Source organism: Eurytemora carolleeae, unplaced genomic scaffold, assembly GCF_000591075.1.
Source record: "Eurytemora carolleeae unplaced genomic scaffold, Eaff_2.0 scaffold334, whole genome shotgun sequence".
In the NCBI taxonomy this organism is placed as follows: domain Eukaryota; kingdom Metazoa; phylum Arthropoda; class Copepoda; order Calanoida; family Temoridae; genus Eurytemora; species Eurytemora carolleeae.
In genome coordinates this window covers 87483-111137 of record NW_019396897.1, presented here as the reverse complement: position 1 = coordinate 111137, position 23655 = coordinate 87483, and the positions used below count along the sequence as shown (strand labels likewise).

The following is a 23655-nucleotide window of genomic DNA, read 5'->3' as shown; positions in this document are numbered from 1 at the left end:
ATGTTTTTAATTTCTTGTATGTAGCTCTTCTCATTATTGTGGCATAAAATCAAAACTGAAGGAGGTTTAACCCTATCCCTGCTGGGGTACTTGAAAACCAGGATATGCTGGGGGGGGGTCAATTTGACCCCCCCCCCTTCTAAATCCCATGTTTTATGTCCAAATATGACAAATGATACATCATTAGAAAGCTCTTGTGCTCTACTTTTAGAATCTGTAAAAATATTTGCAAATTTGCAAAAACTGAATTTTTTATCGCAAAATCCCGCTATATAGTAAAAATGTTTGCAAAAAAAAATTGTCCAAAAAATGAAATATTATACATTTTTGAAAAGCCCTTGACCATGCCATTTCAAATATGCAAAAAAATTTGCAAAATTTTAAATAACCTGATTTTTAATCAAGAAAAACTGAAAATGTGTAAATTTCCTTTGACAGGTTGTTCAAAAAAAATTTGCAATTTTTTTTCGCAAAACTTGTGCAATCCGTTACCTTATGTCATAGGCTTTCCAAAAAGCTAAATTTTATCAAAATCTGACAAGTGAAAGTGGGTCAAAACAAAGATTTAGTTTGTTACAAGCAAAAGCAGTCATTCAGGCAGTGTGCCTGAGGACTCAGGCAGTTAGTATTAAAGTCTGGTTTTAGGCCTGAAGGGAGGGCTTTGGGTATGTAAGAAAAGTCAGAAAATTTCAACAGCCTCAGACCAATACTTTTTGAGTTATGTAAAAAAAACTACAGGGGGGGGTCAAATTGACCCCCCCCCCCCCAGCAGGAATAGGGTTAAGGTCACAAAGTCGTGCAAGTATTGTCGCACAAAGACCTTTCTTTGTGTCTAGTTCAAACTCAAAGTGACGAACCGCGAAATATAAACTGAGCTGAAAACTTTAGAATGATGGATATCAAGATTAATGCTTAAACTCCTGGTTTTACTAAACCCAAGATTATTATAAAACGCATTCGATATCTAAGAAACAAGTTAAAAATTTAACCAATCAGCGTGTCATGTAAGATGTACTCTTTAACTTTTGAAAAACCTGTTTTGATTTCTGGTGTTGATGGTGTCATATCAATTGAACTAAATATCGACTGAACGAACGTAAGTTTTGGATTAATGTTCATTAAGAGTGACTAACGTTCAAAATGACAATAGTCCTAAAATATGTTTTTTAATAACTTCATATTAACATGATTAAATTGATATTTGTTTCAATGCTTTAAAAGCCGGCTTGTGAACATCTAACTTTAATTTAATCGGATATTAGTCCAATCGATAAAGCATTGTATCTGTAATTGTTATCGAACGTAACTTTTATACAGTAGAAATATCCAAAAAGAGGATTAAAAGAAGAAAATCAAAAGTGTGTACATTTGATAATCAGATTCAGCTCTGGTAGCATAAAAATATAACATTAAATTAAATAAGGACTATTTACATTTTTGGAAGGTATTACATTCCACTCAATGCTATGATAAACTCTATCCTACACCAATTCCACTGCCCAATACCTATAGATACTTTTTCTAGCCCATCCCCCCCCCCGTCCCCACCTTTGAGTTTGAAACTAGTTTCAAGTTATCAATGAATGAATCGTATTGAAGAACAATAAGCCTAGTTTCAAAGTTCCAACTCTGATGAAAAATGTGATTTAAAAATCCCGGTTTCCATTTCCATGTCGAACTTCTTTCCTATTTTAATGTTCTAAAGTTTAAATTCTTAATTCTAATTTTCATTCCTGCCGTTCAAACATAATTTTAAAACTTGTTCCGAGCCGGGAACTTGGATACCTGTAATCCTGATAGTTTGATTATCTCGATATCCACAGTGGGAACTTTTGTGTTGGATCCCGTAATCCTGATAGTTTGATTATCTCGATGTCCACAGTGGAAACTTTTGAATCTTACGGAGAATCTATTGCCGCATTTTTTCTGTTCTCTGTCTTTTGATTGGCTGTTTATGGGATATCTGATTGGCAATTCACGGGATATCGAATAAAGATTAACTTAATCTGTAGATTAACAAAAGATCGCGATCAAGAATTAATATCGATATCAACAATGCAACGAAAATATTTTGCTATTCAAGACAATGTAATACTTTTGAATCTGTGAGTTTAGGAAAAGCTATGTACTTTTGATGCACAGTGTGTCTCTGCTAAACATAAGACTTAATACGTCAAAAAAATAAATGTCGTCTTCTTGAAACATTTTGCGGCATTCATTAAATTTAAGTTAAATTAAATTTTACTAAAATTATTCTGGAAACAACTCACTTATGAAATATCCATATTCCAAAGGAAAGTACAGACTGAGTTGACCACCAATCAGAAATCTCGTAAGCCAAGCCAGTTTTTTACAATCAAATTATCGAAAATCAAAGACAATCTTAAAGTCGTCTTTAAAGTATTACATTTAATGGGACAAACTGTTTAAAACATATTCATACTGAATATTAAATATTGAATTAATAATAAATTTTACAACCGTTTAGAACAAGTAGTGAACATGTTTACGATTACATTTAGTGTCTGAAACTTTAAGGATGAGCTGAGCAAAATTAAACTCCTGGTAAAATCCCATAATTTCGAGTGAACAGTAACGTTGTCAATCGAACGTGCTGTAAAGCCCATTGAAAATACGTCTGCATAATATTACTGGTTAAAATAAAAGGGATTTTTAAATAAAGAAGTTTAGTTTCCAAACGTGGAGTGAATATCGATTTTAAAAAACAACTGGGTTACGTTTAAAATCTAGTGTTTTCAAGGGTTTGTGTTATAAAGTACTCTGCAACTGAAGTGTTGAAAATAGCCGGAAATTTTAGTTTTTATCAGAAATGGCCAAATGATTTACAAAACATCTGAACAAGTTTTTTACAGAGCTTCCTTTAAGGATTTTGGATTCAGAAAAATAAACATTATGGATTCTTCAGGCCATCTTTTCATTTACATCAACACGTCCGGCCACTTTTATTAGATTTGATTCCATTACGTTTAATATCACTGTTATATACAGTATATACGTATATTAGTGATAATTAATGTTATTTGAAACGATTGCAGCTTTTCTTCAATTAGACAAGTCACATAGTCTTTTATGATTAAAAGAAAGATCGAAGACGGCATTCTTTCCGCCTAAGTATTGTTATAATTAACATCTAGACAAGTAGTAAGAGAAGTTTGATTCAAGTAGGATTTATTCTCCTTCTAGGATTAGGAGTAGGGTTGGGATTAGTTCTAATCCTTCTCCGTCGTACGATCTGCACAACTCAGCATCTTCTCTCTGAACTTGAACCTTCTCCGGATTCCTCTAAAACATAAATCCTTGTGTTAATCTAATCTCTACGGTCACTCCTAGCCCTAGGGTTGATATTAATGCAACATATATTGAATATAAACCTTTCAGATTATATTCAAGTTTACGACCATGGAAGGTGGGAGGGAACAAACTGACCTGTTATATAGAAAAATAAAAATAACACTGAAACAGCGCTGAAAGGAGAACAGATACAAGAATTACAATGGAAAATTTAAAATGGAGTGGGGAGGAAAAAAGTAGAGTAGGCGAAATAAGGAATAATTTATTTCAGGACGGAATGGAGAAGAGAATAGATAAGAGAGGAATGAAGAAATAAATAGATGAGGGAAGAATAGTGAGATCCAAAATAACAGAATGAAGAAGAGATTAGATTGGAGAACAGAATAGATAAGAAAAAGGTAAAGAAGAGTGTTCCGTGACCAAATTGTCTCGATATAAAAGTGAACCGCCCCTAAACCATTCTCCTCTGATTGCTGAGTTGCCCCTGGTTTTGGATATATACTGTTTGTTGTGCAGACAGAAGGCACTGGCATTAAACCAGTTTCAGTTTTGTAAATGAGCAAAGGCCTGGGTACGGTACATTTCCTGTAGTGTGAGCATTTGACGGAAAAACATACATTTATATAAAGTTCCGTATTTTTATTGTGAACGTAGCATAAATGCGTTGAAAATTAGTGTTCTATGTTTCAGAAAAAATTACCCATTGGATTTTTGCTTAGTCACATTGAGGTATGTTTGGCATATGTTTTACATATATTATACAGGGTGGACCTAATCGCAACGTGATTATTTCTTTTAGTCTTATTATACAGAATGGCGGGGTTTACCTTGGATGGACATAGTTCATTTTAAATGTATTGTATTTTCTGAAGTAATGGATTCATTCTTTTATAGATTTAATTACTGACAGCATATCTTTTGCACCCTCTTCAGAAGATATACAATGTTTGGACGAGATAGGGATTCCAGTCTGGTCAGCAGAATCCAAACAAGGTAGCCATATTGGTAAATCCTTATTGAAAAGTAGAATGGAATAAAGAAAAGAATATATTAAAACGGAATAGAGAAGAGAATAGATATGAACAGAAAAAGATGAGAATATATTAGAACAGAAAAGAAGATAATAGGTTCGAGCGGAATAGAGAAGAGAAAAGATTTGGATGGAAAGTAGAATAGAATAGATAAGAATGGAATGGAGAATAGATTAAAAAGGAATGGAGAATAGAATAGATTAGAACAGAATAGAGAGAAGAGAATAGATTAAAACCTAATAGAGAAGAGAATATATTAGAAACAAATGAGGAATTGAATAGATTAGCACGGAATAGAGAAGAGAATATATTAGGATGGAATAAAGAATAGAATAGATTAGAACCTAATAGAGAAGAGAAGAGATCAGAACTGAATGGAGAAAATAATAGATTAAAACTGAATGGAGAACATAATATGTTAGAACGGAATGAAGAAGATAATAGATTAGAATGGAATGGAGATTATAATATATTAGAACGGAATGAAGTAGATAATAGATTAGAACGGAATGGAGAACATAATATATTAGAACGGAATGAAGAATATAATGGATTAGAACAGAATGGAGAAGGGAATATATTTGAACGGAATGAAGAAGAAAATAGATTAGAACGGAATGGAGAACATAATATATTAGAACGGAATGAAGAAGATAATATATTAAAACAGAATGGAGAAGAGAATATATTAGAACAGAATTGAGAAGAGAATAGATTAGAACAGAATGGAGAAGAGAATAGATTAGAACAGAATGGAGAAGAGAATAGATTAGAACGGAATGAAGAAGAGAATAGATTACAACGGAATGGAGAAGAGAATAGATTTGAACAGAATGGAGAAGAGAATAAATTAAAACAGAATGGAGAAGAGAATAGATTAGAACAGAATGGAGAAGAGAATAGATTAGAACAGAATGGAGAAGGGAATATATTAGAACGGAATGGAGAAGAGAACAGATTAAAACAGAATGGAGAATAGAATAGATTAGAACGGAATGGAGAAGAGAATAGATTAGAACGAAATAGAGAAGAGAAAAGATTAGAAGTTAATGGAGAAGTGTGGAATAGAAATGAGGAGGATGTAACTTGATCAGTTTTCTGTGAAAAACTACTTCCATATATTTAATATATTTTCAGGTTTGAGATAAGGACTGTTAAAACAAATATTAAAAATCAAGATCTAATTTCCCCCCCCCCCTTGAACTAAATATTTTGTCTCATATCTATTCATATGAAGAAGTAATATCTGTTTGTTTCTTTGTGTAAACCAATTAATTGATTTGCCTCAAATTTTGATTGGAAAACTCAGTAGAAATAAGGGAATGGTCCCAGGGGCGTACTCATGTATTGGTCAAGGGGGGAATTAACATTTTTATCTTGTAAAGGGAGGCACAGCACACATAGCCCCCGCCCTCAGGAAACCATAGAATACACTGATCCTGATTACTATCATAGATTGAGTTGGTCGACGGTTCCCTTTATGTCAGACTTATTTGACGATCTTTTGAAAATGAAGATCCGAAGTTTTAATTTTAAGTTGTGCCTTTTAATTAGTATTCAATAGGTGAGCAAACTAATTTGAAAAAGAAAAACATTTTAACTGCAGGGAACCGTGAAAGTAACAAAAAGGTTTTTAATGCTATTCCGTAATCCGTATTCCTTAATCCGTATTCCGTAACCCGTATTCCGTAATCCGTATTCCGTATTTCGTATTCCGTATACACTCGTTGCTGAAGTTTCATTCTTTGCAAGGAACCCCTGTATGTCTATACATTAGTTAAAAAACAGAAAATAACAGTTTATTTATAATGACTGGTTGTGTGTCTAGACCACAAAATAATTTTAATTAAATATATTTTAATTTACTTGAAAATTGGTTTATTGATTTCGATAAAATGTAATTTAAGGATTTGAAACAAAAACGAAAGTTTTGCGATACAATAAATTGCAACGGTGAAATTTTCAGTTTTATTAAACCAAGATAGAGACTAACCTTTGAGAAATGTTAAAAGGCAACATGGTAACATTTTTAATTTTCATATATATTAAAAACATCTAGATGTATTAAAAACATCTAGATGTATTAAAAACATCTAGATGTATTAAAAAGTTTCTTGCAAAATTACGAAATAGACATAACTCAAATCAACCCCTTAATTTCAGAATAAAATTAGCTGAAATTTAAATTTTTAACAGATTTTTATCACAGTTTTTAAAAATCATAACTATTTAATCCTTTCATATAATTTAGACTTCTTTTCTGTTTAATTTAAGAATCGAATTGCCCTCCTCCCCTCCAAGTCCATCTCATCCTGTCAACCCCCCCCCCCCTCTTCACTGCTGTTCAATAAACCAATCCTAACAACAATGTTTGTCCGGAAAAGAAGAATAAAGAGTTCAAGATTAGTCGATTCTCTGACATTTTGAGCTGCAAGCTCTAGTCCTGATTTCCTGGTCTTGCATGATCAGATGAAAATAATAATACGCAAACTTAAACCAGTTCATGTCAGTTTTCATTGTTTTAGAGGGGTGAAAATAATAATATTCAAATTTGAACCAGTTCATGTCAGTTTTCATTGTTTTAGAGAGGTGAAAATAATAATATTGGAGTTGGAGTAAATTTTAATTCGAACTGGACTACCCGGTCTTGTAGCCCACTGGCTTAGTCCACCGAAGCCATTCCTTTTACTCTGGTTTTTCAAGATTTAGGGGTTTTTCGTTTACAAAAACCCTGAGGCAGAGGCCAAAAGGACTGCTATTGTTCATTAATCTATGATAGTAACAATTTACTTCCGAAACATTTTTTAGAATAAGCTCCTTATTTTTTCACATTCTTATAAATGTATTCTGAACTTCGAGCACGGAAGCAAAAGCATTGAATCCACAAGTGTTAGACGAGTTTGTATCCTTTCAAAAGGATTGATAAGGTTCAAATTAATCCCTCTTTGTTTGTCAGTTTATGTTTTAATTCAATTGAATAGCTTTTGATTATTTCAATGATTAGATCGGGATGTATGCAATTTAAAAAGGGGTTCTTAAACAATGTACTCGTATTTTAAAACAAATATAGATTTCAATTATTATTATCATTATTATTATTATTATTATTACTATTATTAATTAATTATAATTATTATCTCTATTACCTATAGGATGAAAAGAGTGGTAAGCCAGGTAAGGTAGATAAACATTAATCTTGAACCCCCAGAATCTATTATAGCTTCCTGGCCTGAATATTTTAAATATTGTTATTTATATATAAAGATAAATAAAAATACAACATCCTGAGCTGAAAACTTTAGAATGGGATATCCTTTATGTCTTCTAAAGTTTTCAGCTCAGGGCACTTCGTGCCCATTTATTTTATTTACCAATCTTACTTAAACAGTAACCATTTATTTGTGGCCGCATTACAATTTTTAATTTTGCGGATTTGTCTGATTTAAATTGAAGGATTTTCCAAAAAAAAATTTTACTTAGAATGACGATCAGAGCTGAAAAGTAAATAAATTAGAAGCTAATTCATAATCTTTAGAATGACTTAACTGGCCTAGAAGGCTGTTTATAATTTTTTCTATTTTGTTATCTTAACATATATCGGATATATGCAAAAAATGCTAAGGATTTAATTTGAAGCTTTGCAGGCAAAAACTGTTATCATATTAAAAATTTGATTGATTACAAATGTAGTTAACTCTACAGAGAGATCTTCGAAATAATGATATAATTACCCGTTGATGGGAAAAGTTAAAAATTCTGTTGGTGAAAGTTTCTTTCAACCAGCTACCTTCACCAAAAATGAAGTCTGTGCAAGAGCAAATTAATACAAAAAAAAACATTTCATTTTTACCTTTTTTGATCCCTAGTGCACCAAAAATGTTTTTTTTTGTAAATTGTAACTTCGAAATTGTTTTTACCTATCTTAATGACATGAACATTGACGGACTGAGGGTAAGATACGGACGGATCGCATTCGTATTTTCCACTATCCGACTGGGTAGCGTGGGTGATGATTAAACTAGATGTCGTCGTCTTTCCTCTCTCAGAGATCATCACCGTGCCGCCCTTCTCCCGATCATAAGTGATTATCTAGAAAAATACACGGTGTCCCAATAAACATGAAATTTAAATCGTCTTTGTTAAGAATAAGTGTTACATTTACTAATTGCAATGGTCCTAATAAAGTTACGCCTGCCAGCGAAGCGCGAAAAGAAATGTTACTTCTTCTATTTACCCTTTGTTTACCCTGCTAAAATTACAGTTTCTTTTATCTTTAAGTAATAATCCATTTATTTATCTTATAAAGATATAAAAAAAATATTATGGATTAAACTTTATACATTACCATTATACATATCCTATCAAGTTATTCTAATGAAGGGAGAATTATTTTTTATTTCATGCTATTATTATTGATCTTTTAGTTAATGTATGGAACCAAAACATAAACAACAAATTTTAAACTCTAGCAGACGAAAAATCTCTCAGTAGGTGTCACCATACTTAATCAAAAAATCATTTACAAAGACGATGTTAAAATCGTTACTCAATTCCCATATGTATATTGGGACACCCTATATCAGAAATTGACATAACTTTTCAAATTAAAGAAGCTGAAAAGACAACCGAGAGACTGTAAGCGTAATTTCAACTCACCCTCCAGCTAAAATGGCAATGCCCGATTTACAACGGTACTCTTGAAACCGTTATCTGATCAATAATGCGGAAGATATTACCGTTTTCCTAGGTTTAAAAGTGTTTTCCTGTAGCTTAAAAATGCGTAAGTCACTTTTGTAGAGAAACCAAAATTAAATTTAACTAGCTTTCAAAATTAAACATTGATAAATAATTCATATTTGTTCAAGTAATCTCATTGGGGTACCGTTGTGATTCAGGCCTTGTCATCTTTGCATATTGGTGTTCACGTGAAATTAAGCTTCCCGTCCCTTTTATGATGAGAAAGTTATCCCCGAGCTTAATTGGTTTTAGTATCAGGAGTTAAGACTAATTTTGTAATTTAATCATTTAACAAACTTGGTAATTTTAAGAACAGAAACTTTTTGATTTAGCAGAATTCGTAGTTAGAACAAAGAATGTAATGTAAGGAAAGTTAATTGCAGTTGCGTATACTCTGCGCACATATTGAAACCAGTTTTCTCTGGGCGGAATTTGGTTAACAAGAATAGATGCCTCAGTGTTCGTCTAGTATCCGAGGAGGTTAAAAGCATTAAATTTGATAATCTTGATAATTCACATAATAGTTTCCTATGACCAGAATATTTCATTGATTATTTATATGAAAGATGGATCCCATTTCAGGCTTCGACATCCGTCTTGTGTTTACATTACAGCCCAGTGACAGTACACTGTAGTACAAAACATGTGTACAATTCTGAAATAACTTTCCTTGCATAAAATCCTTGGTTAGAACTATAAAACGTTTTTGGCCTGCATCATGTTGCTGTTTTTTAATAAGGCTCGACTCTGAAGAAAGTTAGTCCCTACATGTGACAAGGCCCAAGTCTAATTTTAGTCCTGATAGCAGCTTAGTCTTGAAGCTAATTTTCTCTAACCATCTAAATCTTAGCAGCTCAGAAACAAAAGCATTCAAATTGAATGAACATTTACCATAAATTGAAAAGTTTGACAGTTTTCATGTAAAATATTCAGAGCATAAATAATTCTTACTCAACACGCCAATCCAATACTTTCATATTTAATTCCAGCTAAATTGTATTTTTGATGCAGCTTTGAGACTTTTTTGTATTAAATACTTAAGACATATTTATGCTCCATGAAAGGTTATGGAAAGTATAAAATGATAAAGAAGAATGAATGGCAGACTTAAATACTATTGTACTTTCATGTCACCCTTAAGGACAAACCTTTCAGTGAAAATCAGGTTACAAAGTAGAATGATGATTTTACTTCTGCATTAACAAAACACAAACTTTAGAAATAAAGAAACGAACCGCGGCAAACCTATTACATTTAGCATTGAAGGACTAAAGGGTACTGCAGTGAATCGGACATGCCACTTAATTATTGGTCACTCGAAGTCTTGTCCTTTCAGGGTAAAACTTTAAGAAGAATAACAGTTGTAAGTTTAGTTTTTTTAAATATGAATTTTATCTGTTTTGCGAGCAGTCCCTTTAAAATTAACCCACCTTGCCGTTGTAGGTCCAGAAAACGAAGGATGGATTATGGTTGCTGGGTCCTGCCTCAATAACACAGGTTATATTGATAGTTGACCCCTCCTCTATATACCGGTCCTAAACGAATAGAAACATTAATGTTTTTTAAATGTCGTCTTTACTTCATTTTGTTTCCATTGCACACACTTCTCAATTCCATGTGCTTAACTTAAGGAGGAGAATTTTACCAATAGAAAACGATATCTTTGTCAATAATTTTCATTTGAGAAAACTTGTTTTCGAAAGTTACTAAAACTCACATAGCTTTTATTATCGCCAATTTATCCAAAACGAATCCTGCAAAATTGAACAGAACCATAAAGGAAATTTTTCTTGGGTGGAGGGGGGGGGGGCACTATTCAACTTATCTTGGAAAAATGCATCTTAAAGAACGTGAGCAAACTTTAGAAATGACTTAAAAATAATAAATGCATTTATACCAATAACATTTGTTACTCATAACAATATTTACTCTTGAAAAAAATATATAACTCAAAAAATATATAACTCAAAAATCATTCAAACTTAATTATAATTTTTGAGTAAAACTAAAGTTGGAAATAAATATCTATCAAAGTCGCAAAAAGGTCGAAAGGACCAAGGTACTAATGCAAGGAAAGTTAATTGCGGTCGCGTATACTCTGAGTACATATTGAAGCCAGTTCTACCTGGGCGGAATTTGTAAATAAGAATAGATGCCTCAGTATCCGAGGAGGATAAAAGCATTTAATTTTGATAAATTTGAAAATTCACATAATAGTTTCCTATGACCAGACTTTTTCATAGATTATTTTTGTGAAAATTCATTCCATGTCAGGCTGTGACATCCGTCTTGTGTTTACTTTTTTGCCCAAAGACAGTACACTGCAGTACAAAAAATGCGTACACCTCTGAAATAACTTTCCTTGCATTAGTACCTTGGAAAGGACCAAGTACTAGTAAAAAGATGTTTTTGCTTACTTGAATTTAAAACTTACAGTGCGAACCTAAAAACGCTGAAATCCACTTAGTCTAATATTTATTTAATTGTAAAATGTCACTAAGGATTTTTAAATTTTCAACTAAACTATTTCAGAAGAAGTGCCGCAAACATTTTTGAGAGATATCAGATGCAAATTACAAAATGCTTAAGAAAAGGAAAAAGAAAATTGAAGTTGATTCATGTTTTTTGGTTCTCACTGTAGCTTAAACAAAACCTTGTTTCCGATATTCTTATAATAAAAAGGACGTTTTTGCCAAATATAAACATATTTTTAGCTTGACAATTGTATTAATTGGCATATCATAGCTAGCTCAATTTTCATGTTAAAAAACAACTTATGAAATTTGAACTTTGAAGCTTTGACAAAAACCTACATAAAGATATTCTACAATCTACATGTGTTCATGTTGGTTGAGTTCTGATCCAAAAGTTGAATGGAACATGTGTGCACTATGCAGGCTGAACTTCTAATTCATAAGTTTTAATTGCTCGCATTAGTTCACCTAATTAAATTGAATTGCTGCCGAGTATTTCAAACTTTAATCATTGCAAAGTGCTAAAGTGCACCATTCAATTTGTGGAGACAATTTCGGATACGAACCAGCAATCATCTGATTTACTGATGGTCACGTGACGCCATAATACGTATTTTTGATTTTCACAGAAACAGAAAACAGATATAATGTCGTCTTCTTTCGTCATTTCATTTTAAAATTGTAAAAAGGATTTTGGGAATTGAGTCTTTGCCACAAACTCTGATTTTCTAATCCCTATATCTTTGCACCACAATGTCGATGACCTTAGATATTTCAAAACTAGGAGTTCTGTTAGATCAAATAATCTAAGGTTTACATCATCAGGTTGGAAAGATATAGAGATTATAATATTTTGTAAATCTATGCGACAAATTTCAGTGAAATTAGAATTACAAAATCCATCGTAAAAAATTAATATGAAAAGAAATAACAAATATGACAACCATTCCACAGTTTTCTGGTTTCTACTATGCATGAAATAAATATCCTTCGAACATTTTACAATGGTTTGTAGAGTTTAATTTTTATTTAGAGTTATACCTTTGATCCAATAATTGAAGTTGTGGGTTGAATTACATTCAGATATATTCTATGCTCTATGTGGGGTGTGATCGAAACCTAAAAATCAGGAAATTTATAAAAGAAGATTCCACAATCATTTCTTGGTTCAGTTTCAGCTGTTGACAGCTGTACCATCCTTTTTTATTTATATCTCAAGCTGTCATCTGGCAGATGTAGCATTCTTTAAATTATGCAAATTTACAACTGTTGCCTAACAGCTTCTAAAGTTCTATAACTGTTGCCTGGAGCTATGTCATCCTTTATCTCTAAATCACCAGTTGTTACCTGACAGCTGTACCATCCTTTCTCTCTAAATCAACAGATGTTACCTGCCAGCTGTATCATCCTTTATCTGGAGATATACAGCTGTTACCTGACAGCTGTACCATCCTTTATCTTTAGATTTACAGCAGTTACCAGACAGCTGTACCATCCTTTCTCTCTAAATCAACAGATGTTACCTGCCAGCTGTACCATCCTTTATCTGTAGATATACAGCTGTTATCTGACAGCTGTACCATCCTTTATCTCTAAATCACCAGATGTTACCTGACAGCTGTATCATCCTTTATCTTTAGATCTACAGCTGTTTCCGGACAGCAGTACAATTTTCATCTTTAGATCTACAGCTGTTACCTGACAGCTGTACCATCCTTTATCTCTAGATCTACAGCTGTTACCTGACAGCTGTACCGTTCTTTATCTTTAGATCTAAAGCAGTTACCTGACAGCTGTTTCATCCTTTGTCTCTAGATCTACAGCTGTTACATGACAGATGTACAATCCTTTATAAAAATATCTTCAGCTGTTACCTGACAGCTGTACCATCCTTTATCTGTAGATCTACAGCTGTTACCTGACAGCTGTAACATCCTTTAACCTTAGATCTACAGCTGTTACCTGAGAGCTGTACCATCCTTTTTTATCTAGATATACAGCTATTACCTGACAGCTGTACCATTCTTTATCTGGAGATATACAGCTGTTACCTGACAGCTGTACCATCCTTTATCTGTAGATCTACAGCTGTTACCTGACAGCTGTACCATCCTTTATCTCTAAGCTCTACAGGTTGTATGGAGAGTCCCCAGTCGTCTGTTCCAGGTTGATGATGAACCTAGAATACATTTTATTATTTCATTTTCTTTTCACGTCTTTTTCTAGGAACTGGAACTTGAAAAAGATTTTTTAAAACGTCAAATTTACTCAATCAAGTGATGTTTCACAGAACCAATCAATGAAGTAAACACATGTTACTTCAATTTCAGATCTATGTTTTCTTTTCGACAGAAGCAACAAATAAATAAATAAATAAAAAAGTTTTAAATCCCATTTTCTTGGACTAATTGGAACAATAAGTTTCCTTTTCTAAAAATCATATGTTATACCTTTATTCTATCACTATAAACTTGTTGACTGCACTAGTATACCTTTATTCTATCACTAGTTGTATATATAAACTTGTTGACTGCACTAGTATACCTTTATTCTATCACTATAAACTTGTTAACTGCACTAGTATACCTTTATTCTATCACTATAAACTTGTTGACTGCACTAGTATACCTTTATTCTATCACTAGTTGTATATATAAACTTGTTGACTGCACTAGTATACCTTTATTCTATCACTAGTTGTATATATAAACTTGTTGACCACTAGTATACCTTTATTCTATCACTAGTTGTATATATAAACTTGTTGACTGCACTAGTATACCTTTATTCTATCACTAGTTGTATATATAAACTTGTTGACTGCACTAGTATACCTTTATTCTATCACTATAAACTTGTTGACTGCACTAGTATACCTTTATTCTATCACTAGTTGTATATATAAACTTGTTGACTGCACTAGTACACCTTTATTCTATCACTAGTTGTGTATATAAACTTGTTGACCACTAGTATACCTTTATTCTATCACTAGTTGTATATATAAACTTGTTGACTGCACTAGTATACCTTTATTCTATCACTAGTTGTATATATAAACTTGTTGACGGCTAGGAGACTAGTATCACTATGCCGGATCCAGGAAATCTAAATACAAAACAATTATCACAGTAATTCAAAGTGAGGATGCTCTCCTAAATGAGTAAGCTTTTGTAGTTTATTTTTTTTTATAAAGCTTAAAACAGGAGAAGAAAGTTCCAAACCGTACTTATGTTCCAAACCTGACACTGAGTGTAAGGGAATGAGGTGAAATCTCAGTTTTGCAGAATATAAAAAAAATGAGATTTATTTAAGATCAATATTGTTCCATCATAAAACTTTTTTATAAATATTTTAAAATGGTTTTCGTTTCGTGGAACACTTAGTATCAAACGTACTTTTTCATTTTTAAACAATAACTTAATTTAACCTTTGTGTTGTTTTCTTGTTTATTGAGACACCCAGGGTGTATACTATATGCATAATATTTACCCAGGATTATGTATTGGTTGGGAACCTTCTTAAATCTTCATTTTCTACGATACATCTTTGTCTCATAAATCCTGTNCCCCCCCTTGGATAATATCAATCCATCGTTATTAGTATTGACAACCTACTATGCATATATCTTGTGTAAAATGTAGTTTTTTCAAATTATCAACATAAAGATTTATATAACACCATCACTTCGATAGAAACCGCAAAAAAAGTTCAGGAAGAAGAAAGGTTCATTGAAAGTCACAGAAATTTTTAAGTACTTTTTGGTTTTATTTCGAAGTTTTTTCGATTTTTATCTGTGAATTTAGCATTACAATATGCACACTGTACAGTGTTGTACTGGAATATATATATATACAAGGTTACCCACAAAGAATGGGACTGTGAAGACGACCCAAAACTCTTATAATATGACGATTTGAAGCTTGATTTTTGGTGTCCGCATTTAATTGAGTATTTTTATGGTTTACTAAATGATTAAACACAGATACCAGCCGGTTCTGGCAGCTACAAGGAACCCTGAATGCAAGAAAACGGATTATACAAATTCCATACAATCATTTCTGAAGTCTCATCCTTTGTGAGTAACCCTGTATTTAAAATCCACTTTACAGTGTACATATATAATTACATATATAAGTACATTTATATAATTACGATATACCCTTCTTCCTACAAACCTCCCTATCTCTTTCCTACCTGCTCCACAACTTGATGTTAAAAGAACTATTTGGAAAGGCCTTAAAGTGTGAAAACAAGAAACAAGAAGCAAGAAGAAAAAATAAATTGAACAGAAAAAAAGTAGAAGGGAAATCTCTTGACAGTAGAGATGGGTGCTTAAAATAGTTCTTGCCTCTGCAATTTGGCTAGCTGCAGAAAACATCCAAAAAATTCATTTATCTTTTATTTTCAAAATTAGCCAAAGTATGATTCCCCATCTGATATCATATTGAAATTTTAAAAAATTGTAAAATTGAATTAAAATAAATTATTAAAGTTAAAAATACAATTACAATTGATTTTCTAAACTCTTTTCCGAATCTTTTGTTCAATTACAAAAGCAACTGAAAATATCAGAAATTAGAAATTTGATTCTTTTTTCAATGTTAAACTTAAACTTTTTTTAAAAAATCTCCCGATATCGTATATTTCCTTAGAACTAAAATCAGAATTGAAAATAATAATCTCACATGTCCTAATTCACAACATAAAAATTGTAGATTTCCCATGGAATTTCAAAATAAGACAAGAAACAATCTCCCGCTTCGAAACGGTTTTTCTAAGATACATATCATCATTTCGTTGTTTTACTTTATTAAAAGATAATTTGAAATATAGAATTTTTATAATGATTCTATGATAGCCATTTTGAGAGAAACGATAATTTTTCTAGAGAAATTTTTAAATTCTAAAAGGAATTGAGTCTTTGCCACAAATTCAGTTTTTGTAAAACCAATATCTTTGCAGCCTTATGATGTAAACCTTTGATATTTCAAACTTACATTATTTGATCTAATATCATTCATAGTTTGAAATATTAAAGGTCTAAGACACCGGGCTGCAACGATATTGAAATTAGAAAATCAGAGTTTGTTGCAAAAACTCAATTCCTTTAAAATGATTTTTTAAAGAAAACGAAAAAAATAAAAAAAATGTAAATTTTAAATCCCTCAACGTGCTAAATATAAAAAGTAAAATCTCTGAATGTGTTAAATATAAGATGTAAAATCCCTGAACGTGGTAAATGTAAAATGTAAAATCCCTGAACCTGTTAAATATAAAATGTAAAATCCCTGAACGTGTTAAATATGAAATGTAAAATCTCTGAATGTGTTAAATATAAAATGTAAAATCCCTGAACGGGCTAAATATAAAATGTAAAATTCCTGAACGTGGTAAATGTAAAATGTAAAATCCCTGAACCTGTTAAATATAAAATGTAAAATCCCTGAACGTGGTAAATGTAAAATGTTAAATCCCTGAACGTGTTAAATATAAAATGAAAAAATTCCTGAACGTTCTAATGTAATTTGTTAAATCCCTGAACGTGTTAAATATGAAATATTAAATCCCTGAACGTGTTAAATATGATATGTTAAATTCCTGAACTTGTTAAATATAAAATATTAAATCCCTGAACGTGTTAAATATGTTAAATCCCTGAACGTGTTAAATATAAAATATTAAATCCCTGAACGTGTTATAAAATATTAAATCCCTGAACGTGTTAAATATTAAATGTTAAATCCCTGAACGTGTTAAATATAAAATATTAAATCCCTGAACGTGTTAAATACAAAATATTAAATCCCTGAACGTGTTAAATATAAAATGTTAAATCCCTGAACGTGTTGAATATAAAATGTTAAATATGTTTTCTTAAATCAAAATTATTCATAAAAAGAGTGTTTGTAAACAAACCGTTGTTTACTTTGATCCACTAATGTGCACAATGTACAAATAAACAAGATAGAATAGAATTCAAGCATAATCTAAAAAGATCATAATTCTAAATTTATAATAGAAAGTAATTAAGTTTTTGGATAATCGTGTGCAATCGCTAGCCGGCCAAAGCGCCATTTTTTAACTACCCAGGTTAAGGCAAATGCATAGAATCTGCAGAATTACAAAAGTAATAATTTTTTTATGTTTATAATAATATTATTCAAATGAAGTTGCGTCTTCGCGGCAAACTGAAAATTTTCTAATTCCAATTCCTATTATATCTTTGCAATCAAGTGAATAAAACTTTTTAGATTTGATCTCACAGCATTCATAATTTAAAATATCTATGGTCTGCAAAGAAATGGGGATCAGAGTTTGTGGCAAAGACTCAATTCCTTTTTTAGTCCACTTACCCTTGAGCGTATATTTCTTTTTCTTTCGGCGCTTATTGATGCAAAAAAATATAACCGTATCGTTTACATTCCATTATAAAATTAGAAAATTAGTAGATATGCCAGTTGTTTATAGTTCAGAGAAAATATCTAAACTGATAAGGGGCCGACATTTTTACTCAAAATTTTTTTATTTGATATAATTTTTCGAATCATGTGCTAAGTTGGACGATAAATTTAAAAGTTTTACAAGTTTAGAAATTTTGCTGATTTTAAATTGTTTCAAGATTATTGAAGGTGAATTTTCTCAAAAAGTTTTAATTCATATTCAAGATTTTCTGAATAATAAGGATTATGTAACTATGTTGCAGGAAGTGCATTCGCCAACAACTTAATATTTACTTTGAAACAAAAATTGTTATAAGAATATTTAAACAAAATTCACAATACTTGAATCCTTTCTAAAACCCGGTTTGTAAAAAATTTCATCTTCTAAAGAATTAAGTTTCTGTCACACGTTCAAATTTTCTAATCCATGTTTCTTTGCAACTTGACGTGTAAACCTTTGATATTTCAAACTTAGACTATTTGATCTGACAAAACTCATGTTTTGAAATATCAAAGGTCTACAACAATGGGTGCAACGATAGATGGATAAAAAAATCAGAGTTCGTGACAAGAAATTATTTTTTAATGTGACAATATAACTAGGACTTAAATAAGAACCAAGATCAGGATTTAACATTGATCTATAATAAGATCAGGATTTAGTTTATCGACCTTTATTTGGATTAAAGGGATTGTAGTCATAATTTTATGTTACTCTGTAAATAGAGAGAATAACTTGAAATTACGACTAAAATCACTTCAATGATTAGGACTCACTAGACAAACAATTTAACAAAAATCAGAATGAGGAGATTTACTGCAAAATTAGAGCTTTCATTAAGATTAAAAGACGCAATTTCAAGTCGCTCTCAAGTGTTTTGAGTAGCATGTCCGATATTATTGAGTAGCATGTCCGATATTATTGAGTAGCATGTCCGATATTATTGAGTAGTATGTCCGATATTATTGAGTAGCATGTCCGATAAAAAGCTTTGCATGATCAGGAATGAACATGATATCCTTTTTCTTTTTCCAAATTGAAAATTGACCTTTTCAAAAATTGGTTTCTCGTATAATCTAAAAATAGATTTAAAAAAGAACAATGAAAAATAGTGAAAACAAACATGACATTATGCTGTTTTTATCAATCTTGGGAGAAGCTGAAAAGCCTATCTATCTATCTTAAGCTAAATAAAAAATTTTAAAGTTAAAAAATTCAGAGCTTTTTGAAATTACTACATTCCCTATAAGACCAGTGCTGTAAAAAATTTCACAGAACAAGGACAAGGACAAGGACGAGGACAAGGACAAGGACGAGGATATCAGCGTCCTGTGTCCCCTCATTCAAGTTTCAATATGTGTTTGTGAGTGTACGTGTTGGTGCAATTTTAAAGAAGTTTATACATTTGGAAAATTTGGAATAAAATTTGAAAAGATTTTCTGAATAGTTGAACACAGTTGGGCATTTAGTTCACGGGCTTTTAGGATAAACTGCATCATTCCCTGGTTTTCAGTATTCTAAATACAGTAGATATATATATATTTTTAACCTTTTCCTGGAACCCCCTTATTCATTATTTTATCCTTTTGATAAATATCATCAATTTAGCTTTTTTACATAGATTTTATTCTTTCATGACAAAATCAAGTAGTTTTTACAATTTTCTTCTTTTTGACCTGCAAATTCCCTTTTTTTTAACTATTAGGGAAGAGTAATTGATCCCCCCCCCCCCATGAAGTACTTGTATAGAATAACTTGAAACTACGGAGTCTAAGCTGGTCTGAAGATCAGAATTTACAATAATACGTGAATGGCATAAATGCAAGAATGCATGAAGAACATGTTTTGAAGCATGCAAAATTGCCCAAAAATTAGACAATTGTGAGCGTGAACAAAGAAATATGAAATGAAAAATTTGAAAATATTCTAATTGTAAAATATTTCTTTACATGTAGTAAAATACAGTTAAACCCTGAATAAGCCATACATCGAAAGAATTCATCAAATGTTGAATTCTTAACTTTCTGATAATGGAATGTTGCAGATATTTAGTTTTTTAATTAAGTGATTACATGGAACTCTTTTAAACTGTTCAAAAATATTCATGGCTATTTATTTATTTAGGCAAATACTGAGATTTACGTAAAATAGTATAAAACCCATTGAAAAATTGTGAAGACGACATTTGACAAAAGTAATAATTTAAATTTAATCCTCTCAATATGAGAAAATGATGAAAGAAAAAAGTGTTGATGGGAGTGTTCGAGAAAAATGAAAGGGGGTATAGGCTTACGTCGAAAAATTTTCGATGATGATTGCTACTAATCTTATTTCTATCTGTTGCGGCAATAAGGAGAAAATTGTTAAAAACAACTCATACCGAGGAACGTATCGTCCATACAAACTCAGAAAGTTGCAATATTTGACTCGAATAGTAAAAAATAAATTAAATTCCAAACAAATTATTCAGATATTACAATCTATCATTATCGGTTTTTTAGACGCATTCGTATATAGTTAACACTTCATAATATATTTTATTTGTTTTATATATACAATGCCAAAAGGACGATTTTTTGTCCGCTAGGTGTCTCTGCCACGTGGAACCAAGCAGAAACATCTAGAGCAGAGAGACCTGGTGGCCAACTAATCGTTGTTTAAATTGCATCATATATAAAACAAATAAAGAATATTATGAATATCAACTATATATATACAAATGCGTCGAAAAACAATCGATGATTAAGGATTGTAATATCTGGATCATTTGTTTGGAGTTAAATTGATTTTTTACAATCAGAGTCGAATATTGCAACTTTCTGAATTTGTACGGACAATACGTTCTTCGGTATGAGTCGTTTTTAACAATTTTATCCGTATAGACGCAATAAATAGAAGTAAGATAAGTAACGATTACCATCGAACATTTTTCGACGTAAGCCTAAACCCCTTTCATTTTTCGCGAACACTCCCCTTAAGGTTTTATTTCATCTTCGTTCTGTAATAATTTTCCGGAGTTTTAAAAAACAGTGTTATTAAAGTAGTTTGTTAATGGAATAATGCAAAATCAAAAAAAATCATTTGAAATTCATATATGTTATTGAAATGTAAAATTTTACCTTTCACTGAATAACTTTTTATCAAATATTTACCGATTCATTTCCAATATTTCTGACAACACAGACCAGAACTGCTTGCTTGCCGGTCAGCGCGGTCACGTTGTAAGAGGATGCCCGGGCATCAAATACTAGCCGGCCATCCTCATAAGGGGGCATTGTGCCCTCTGGCTGGAGACCTTTAGGCACCAACCCATCATTCCAGGAACCACCTGAATAAGACAGATTTTAATCTAAATTGTGATTAAAACATTTTTGAAAATCTAAAAGTATCTAAAAAGGTTCGTTTGAAACGACCAAATATACGTCGAAACAGCCAAACGGATCAGGCCCAAACTTTTGTGGTAGCTCACAAGACCCCTAGAAAGATTTTCTGTTGTTTGAAATTGAAAAGTTTCTCTGAAATAAATGTCAATTTGAAATTTGTTGGGAAAATCCGTCAATGTATTAAATAGAAAAATCCTCGAAATTTTTAGTTTTTATTTGTGTGAAATAAATGGCGACTTGAAAATCAACATTTAAAAATATTGACACTTTGCCCTTAAAGCCTAGTAGTTATCATACTTCTTCGCACCTCTCTTTCTACGGATTTAAACTTATTGTTTTTGATCTATTGTAGTAAGTTGTCCTTCTTCGCACAATTTACAAGAATGTCAAAAAACGGTTTGCAGTTTTTTTCTGTTTTTATTGCTGGATATCCAAAATATAAAAAAATCGTAATTCTTTGGTTGTAACTTTTATAAATTTTGACCTGCCATAGACCTACCTTTTAAGCAATTTTGAAGATTTTTATTCATAAAAAAATCAGACAATTATTTTCCTTCTATCAATACAATTTTGTTTTAATTTAACAATATAGTTTAGTTACATAATTTGAGTAATGGGTGTTTTCATCATATTTTTTGTGTGTTCATATAATTGGGTTCTTTCATATAAATTTTATATGAAAAGAACCCAATTATAAACATTTTAATGACTTACATGCACTGTCTGACATAACAAATACAACGGCAATAAAATCCAAAACAAACCCGGTATTCTAAACCATTAAAGAACCTGGAAACTTTTCCTAATCGTATTTTCTACTCTTTCAACTTTTAATTGTGGCTCTATTTAGGTGCATATCTTCTATAAAACAATAACAAAAAAAGTTCACGGATTTGATAATATTTTTTTCGTGGATTTAAAAAAACTTTTGAAGACAAACTTTCAGAATTCTGAGCATCCGTAAACCTTCCCTGGGGTCCCGTGAGTTGCCTTGAAAATTTTGAGCTTGATTGGTTCAGCCGTTTTTACAATTATATTGGATACAAACAAACAGACAGTCGGAGCAAGCAAAGCATATATAGAAGGTTTTGCAATTATTTCTGTATTTATATTTTTAATATCAGAAATCTACAATCTGATAGTTTTATGTTTTTTTAAATTATATTTGGAATTACGTCTACAGGCCTTTTTAGTTTAAAGAGGGAAATTCAATAAACAGGAATTGAGTCTTTGCCACAAACTCTAATTTTCTTGGCAAACCAATTTTGTAGATCTTAGTTATTTAGAACTATGATTTCTGTTATGTCAGTGTATCTAAGTTGAAATATCAAAGCTTTAAATCATTAGGTTCCAAAGATATAGGTATTAGAAGATAAGAGTTTGTGGCAAAGTTTTATTCCTTGGTAAAGATACTTAAAGTACTTATAATTTTAAAATCAAATTGTCAATCACTTATGTACAAGCATGTCATTCAAGGGACTGTAAGCGTCATTAAAATTGAACCTCAAAGCAAAGATGGCAATCTGATCTAGTATTATTTTTAGTATTAGTATATTTACTATATCAATGTTTATAATTTTCAAAACTGATTATTTTCGATTGCGATTTCTTTACAAAAGTAACTTGTGTGCATTTCTTCTGCTGGAAAATGGAAAAATATTATCGAAATTAAACACTTTTAACCCTAGAAAAACGACAACATCTTTCACATTCTTAATCAGATAAAGGTTTCAAGTGTACATGTCACAAATAATTACGTTTACTGTCCCTTTAAGAATTACTTACTTTATAACATAAAACATGATTAAAATAGATTTCTACCTGAAAATGAAGTAAACAGAATAATGAGTGAGATAAAGAGGAACATGAAGTAGGTCTCAAAGATTTTCTTTTTTATTCAACTTTTAAAATGGTAAGTTTTTATCAGTTTTCAAAAAGAAGCCATTCTATCTGAAATAGTCTAAATCCATAATATATAAATTCTAAAGCAAGTAATTAGCATGACATAGTTCTTTTTTAATAGCAGTGGAGATTGAAAAATATAATTTAAGATTTAAACGGATGATTTATATCAAAAGACAAAAACTTAATAATCCCCCCTAAGTAGTAAAATAAAATTCTGCACCAACAAAGCAAAAAAAAATATAAACAATACATAACATTTCAGTTTTGAGAAGTAGCCAGTAAATTGAATTTAAACTTCACAACAACATTTTATCCGTAATGCGCTATTTGAAAGCTGATCTGTGTACCACAGCGAATAAAAGAAATTGA

The 23655-nt window shown here is 31.2% G+C and overlaps 1 protein-coding gene across 1 annotated transcript; it reads right to left on the bottom strand.

Moving 5' to 3' along the window:
* Positions 1-2723: 2723 nt before the first annotated feature.
* Positions 2724-23336, bottom strand: LOC111709895 (carcinoembryonic antigen-related cell adhesion molecule 1). The gene is made up of 9 exons (XM_023483833.1): positions 23203-23336; positions 21151-21326; positions 14585-14662; positions 13650-13733; positions 12596-12673; positions 10511-10615; positions 8261-8432; positions 7490-7572; positions 2724-3303 (listed from the first exon to the last, which is right to left on the bottom strand). The coding sequence occupies exons 1-8, from the start codon at positions 23246-23248 to the stop codon at positions 7490-7492; spliced, it is 822 nt and encodes a 273-aa protein (XP_023339601.1). The 5' UTR covers positions 23249-23336; the 3' UTR covers positions 2724-3303.
* Positions 23337-23655: the final 319 nt, after the last annotated feature.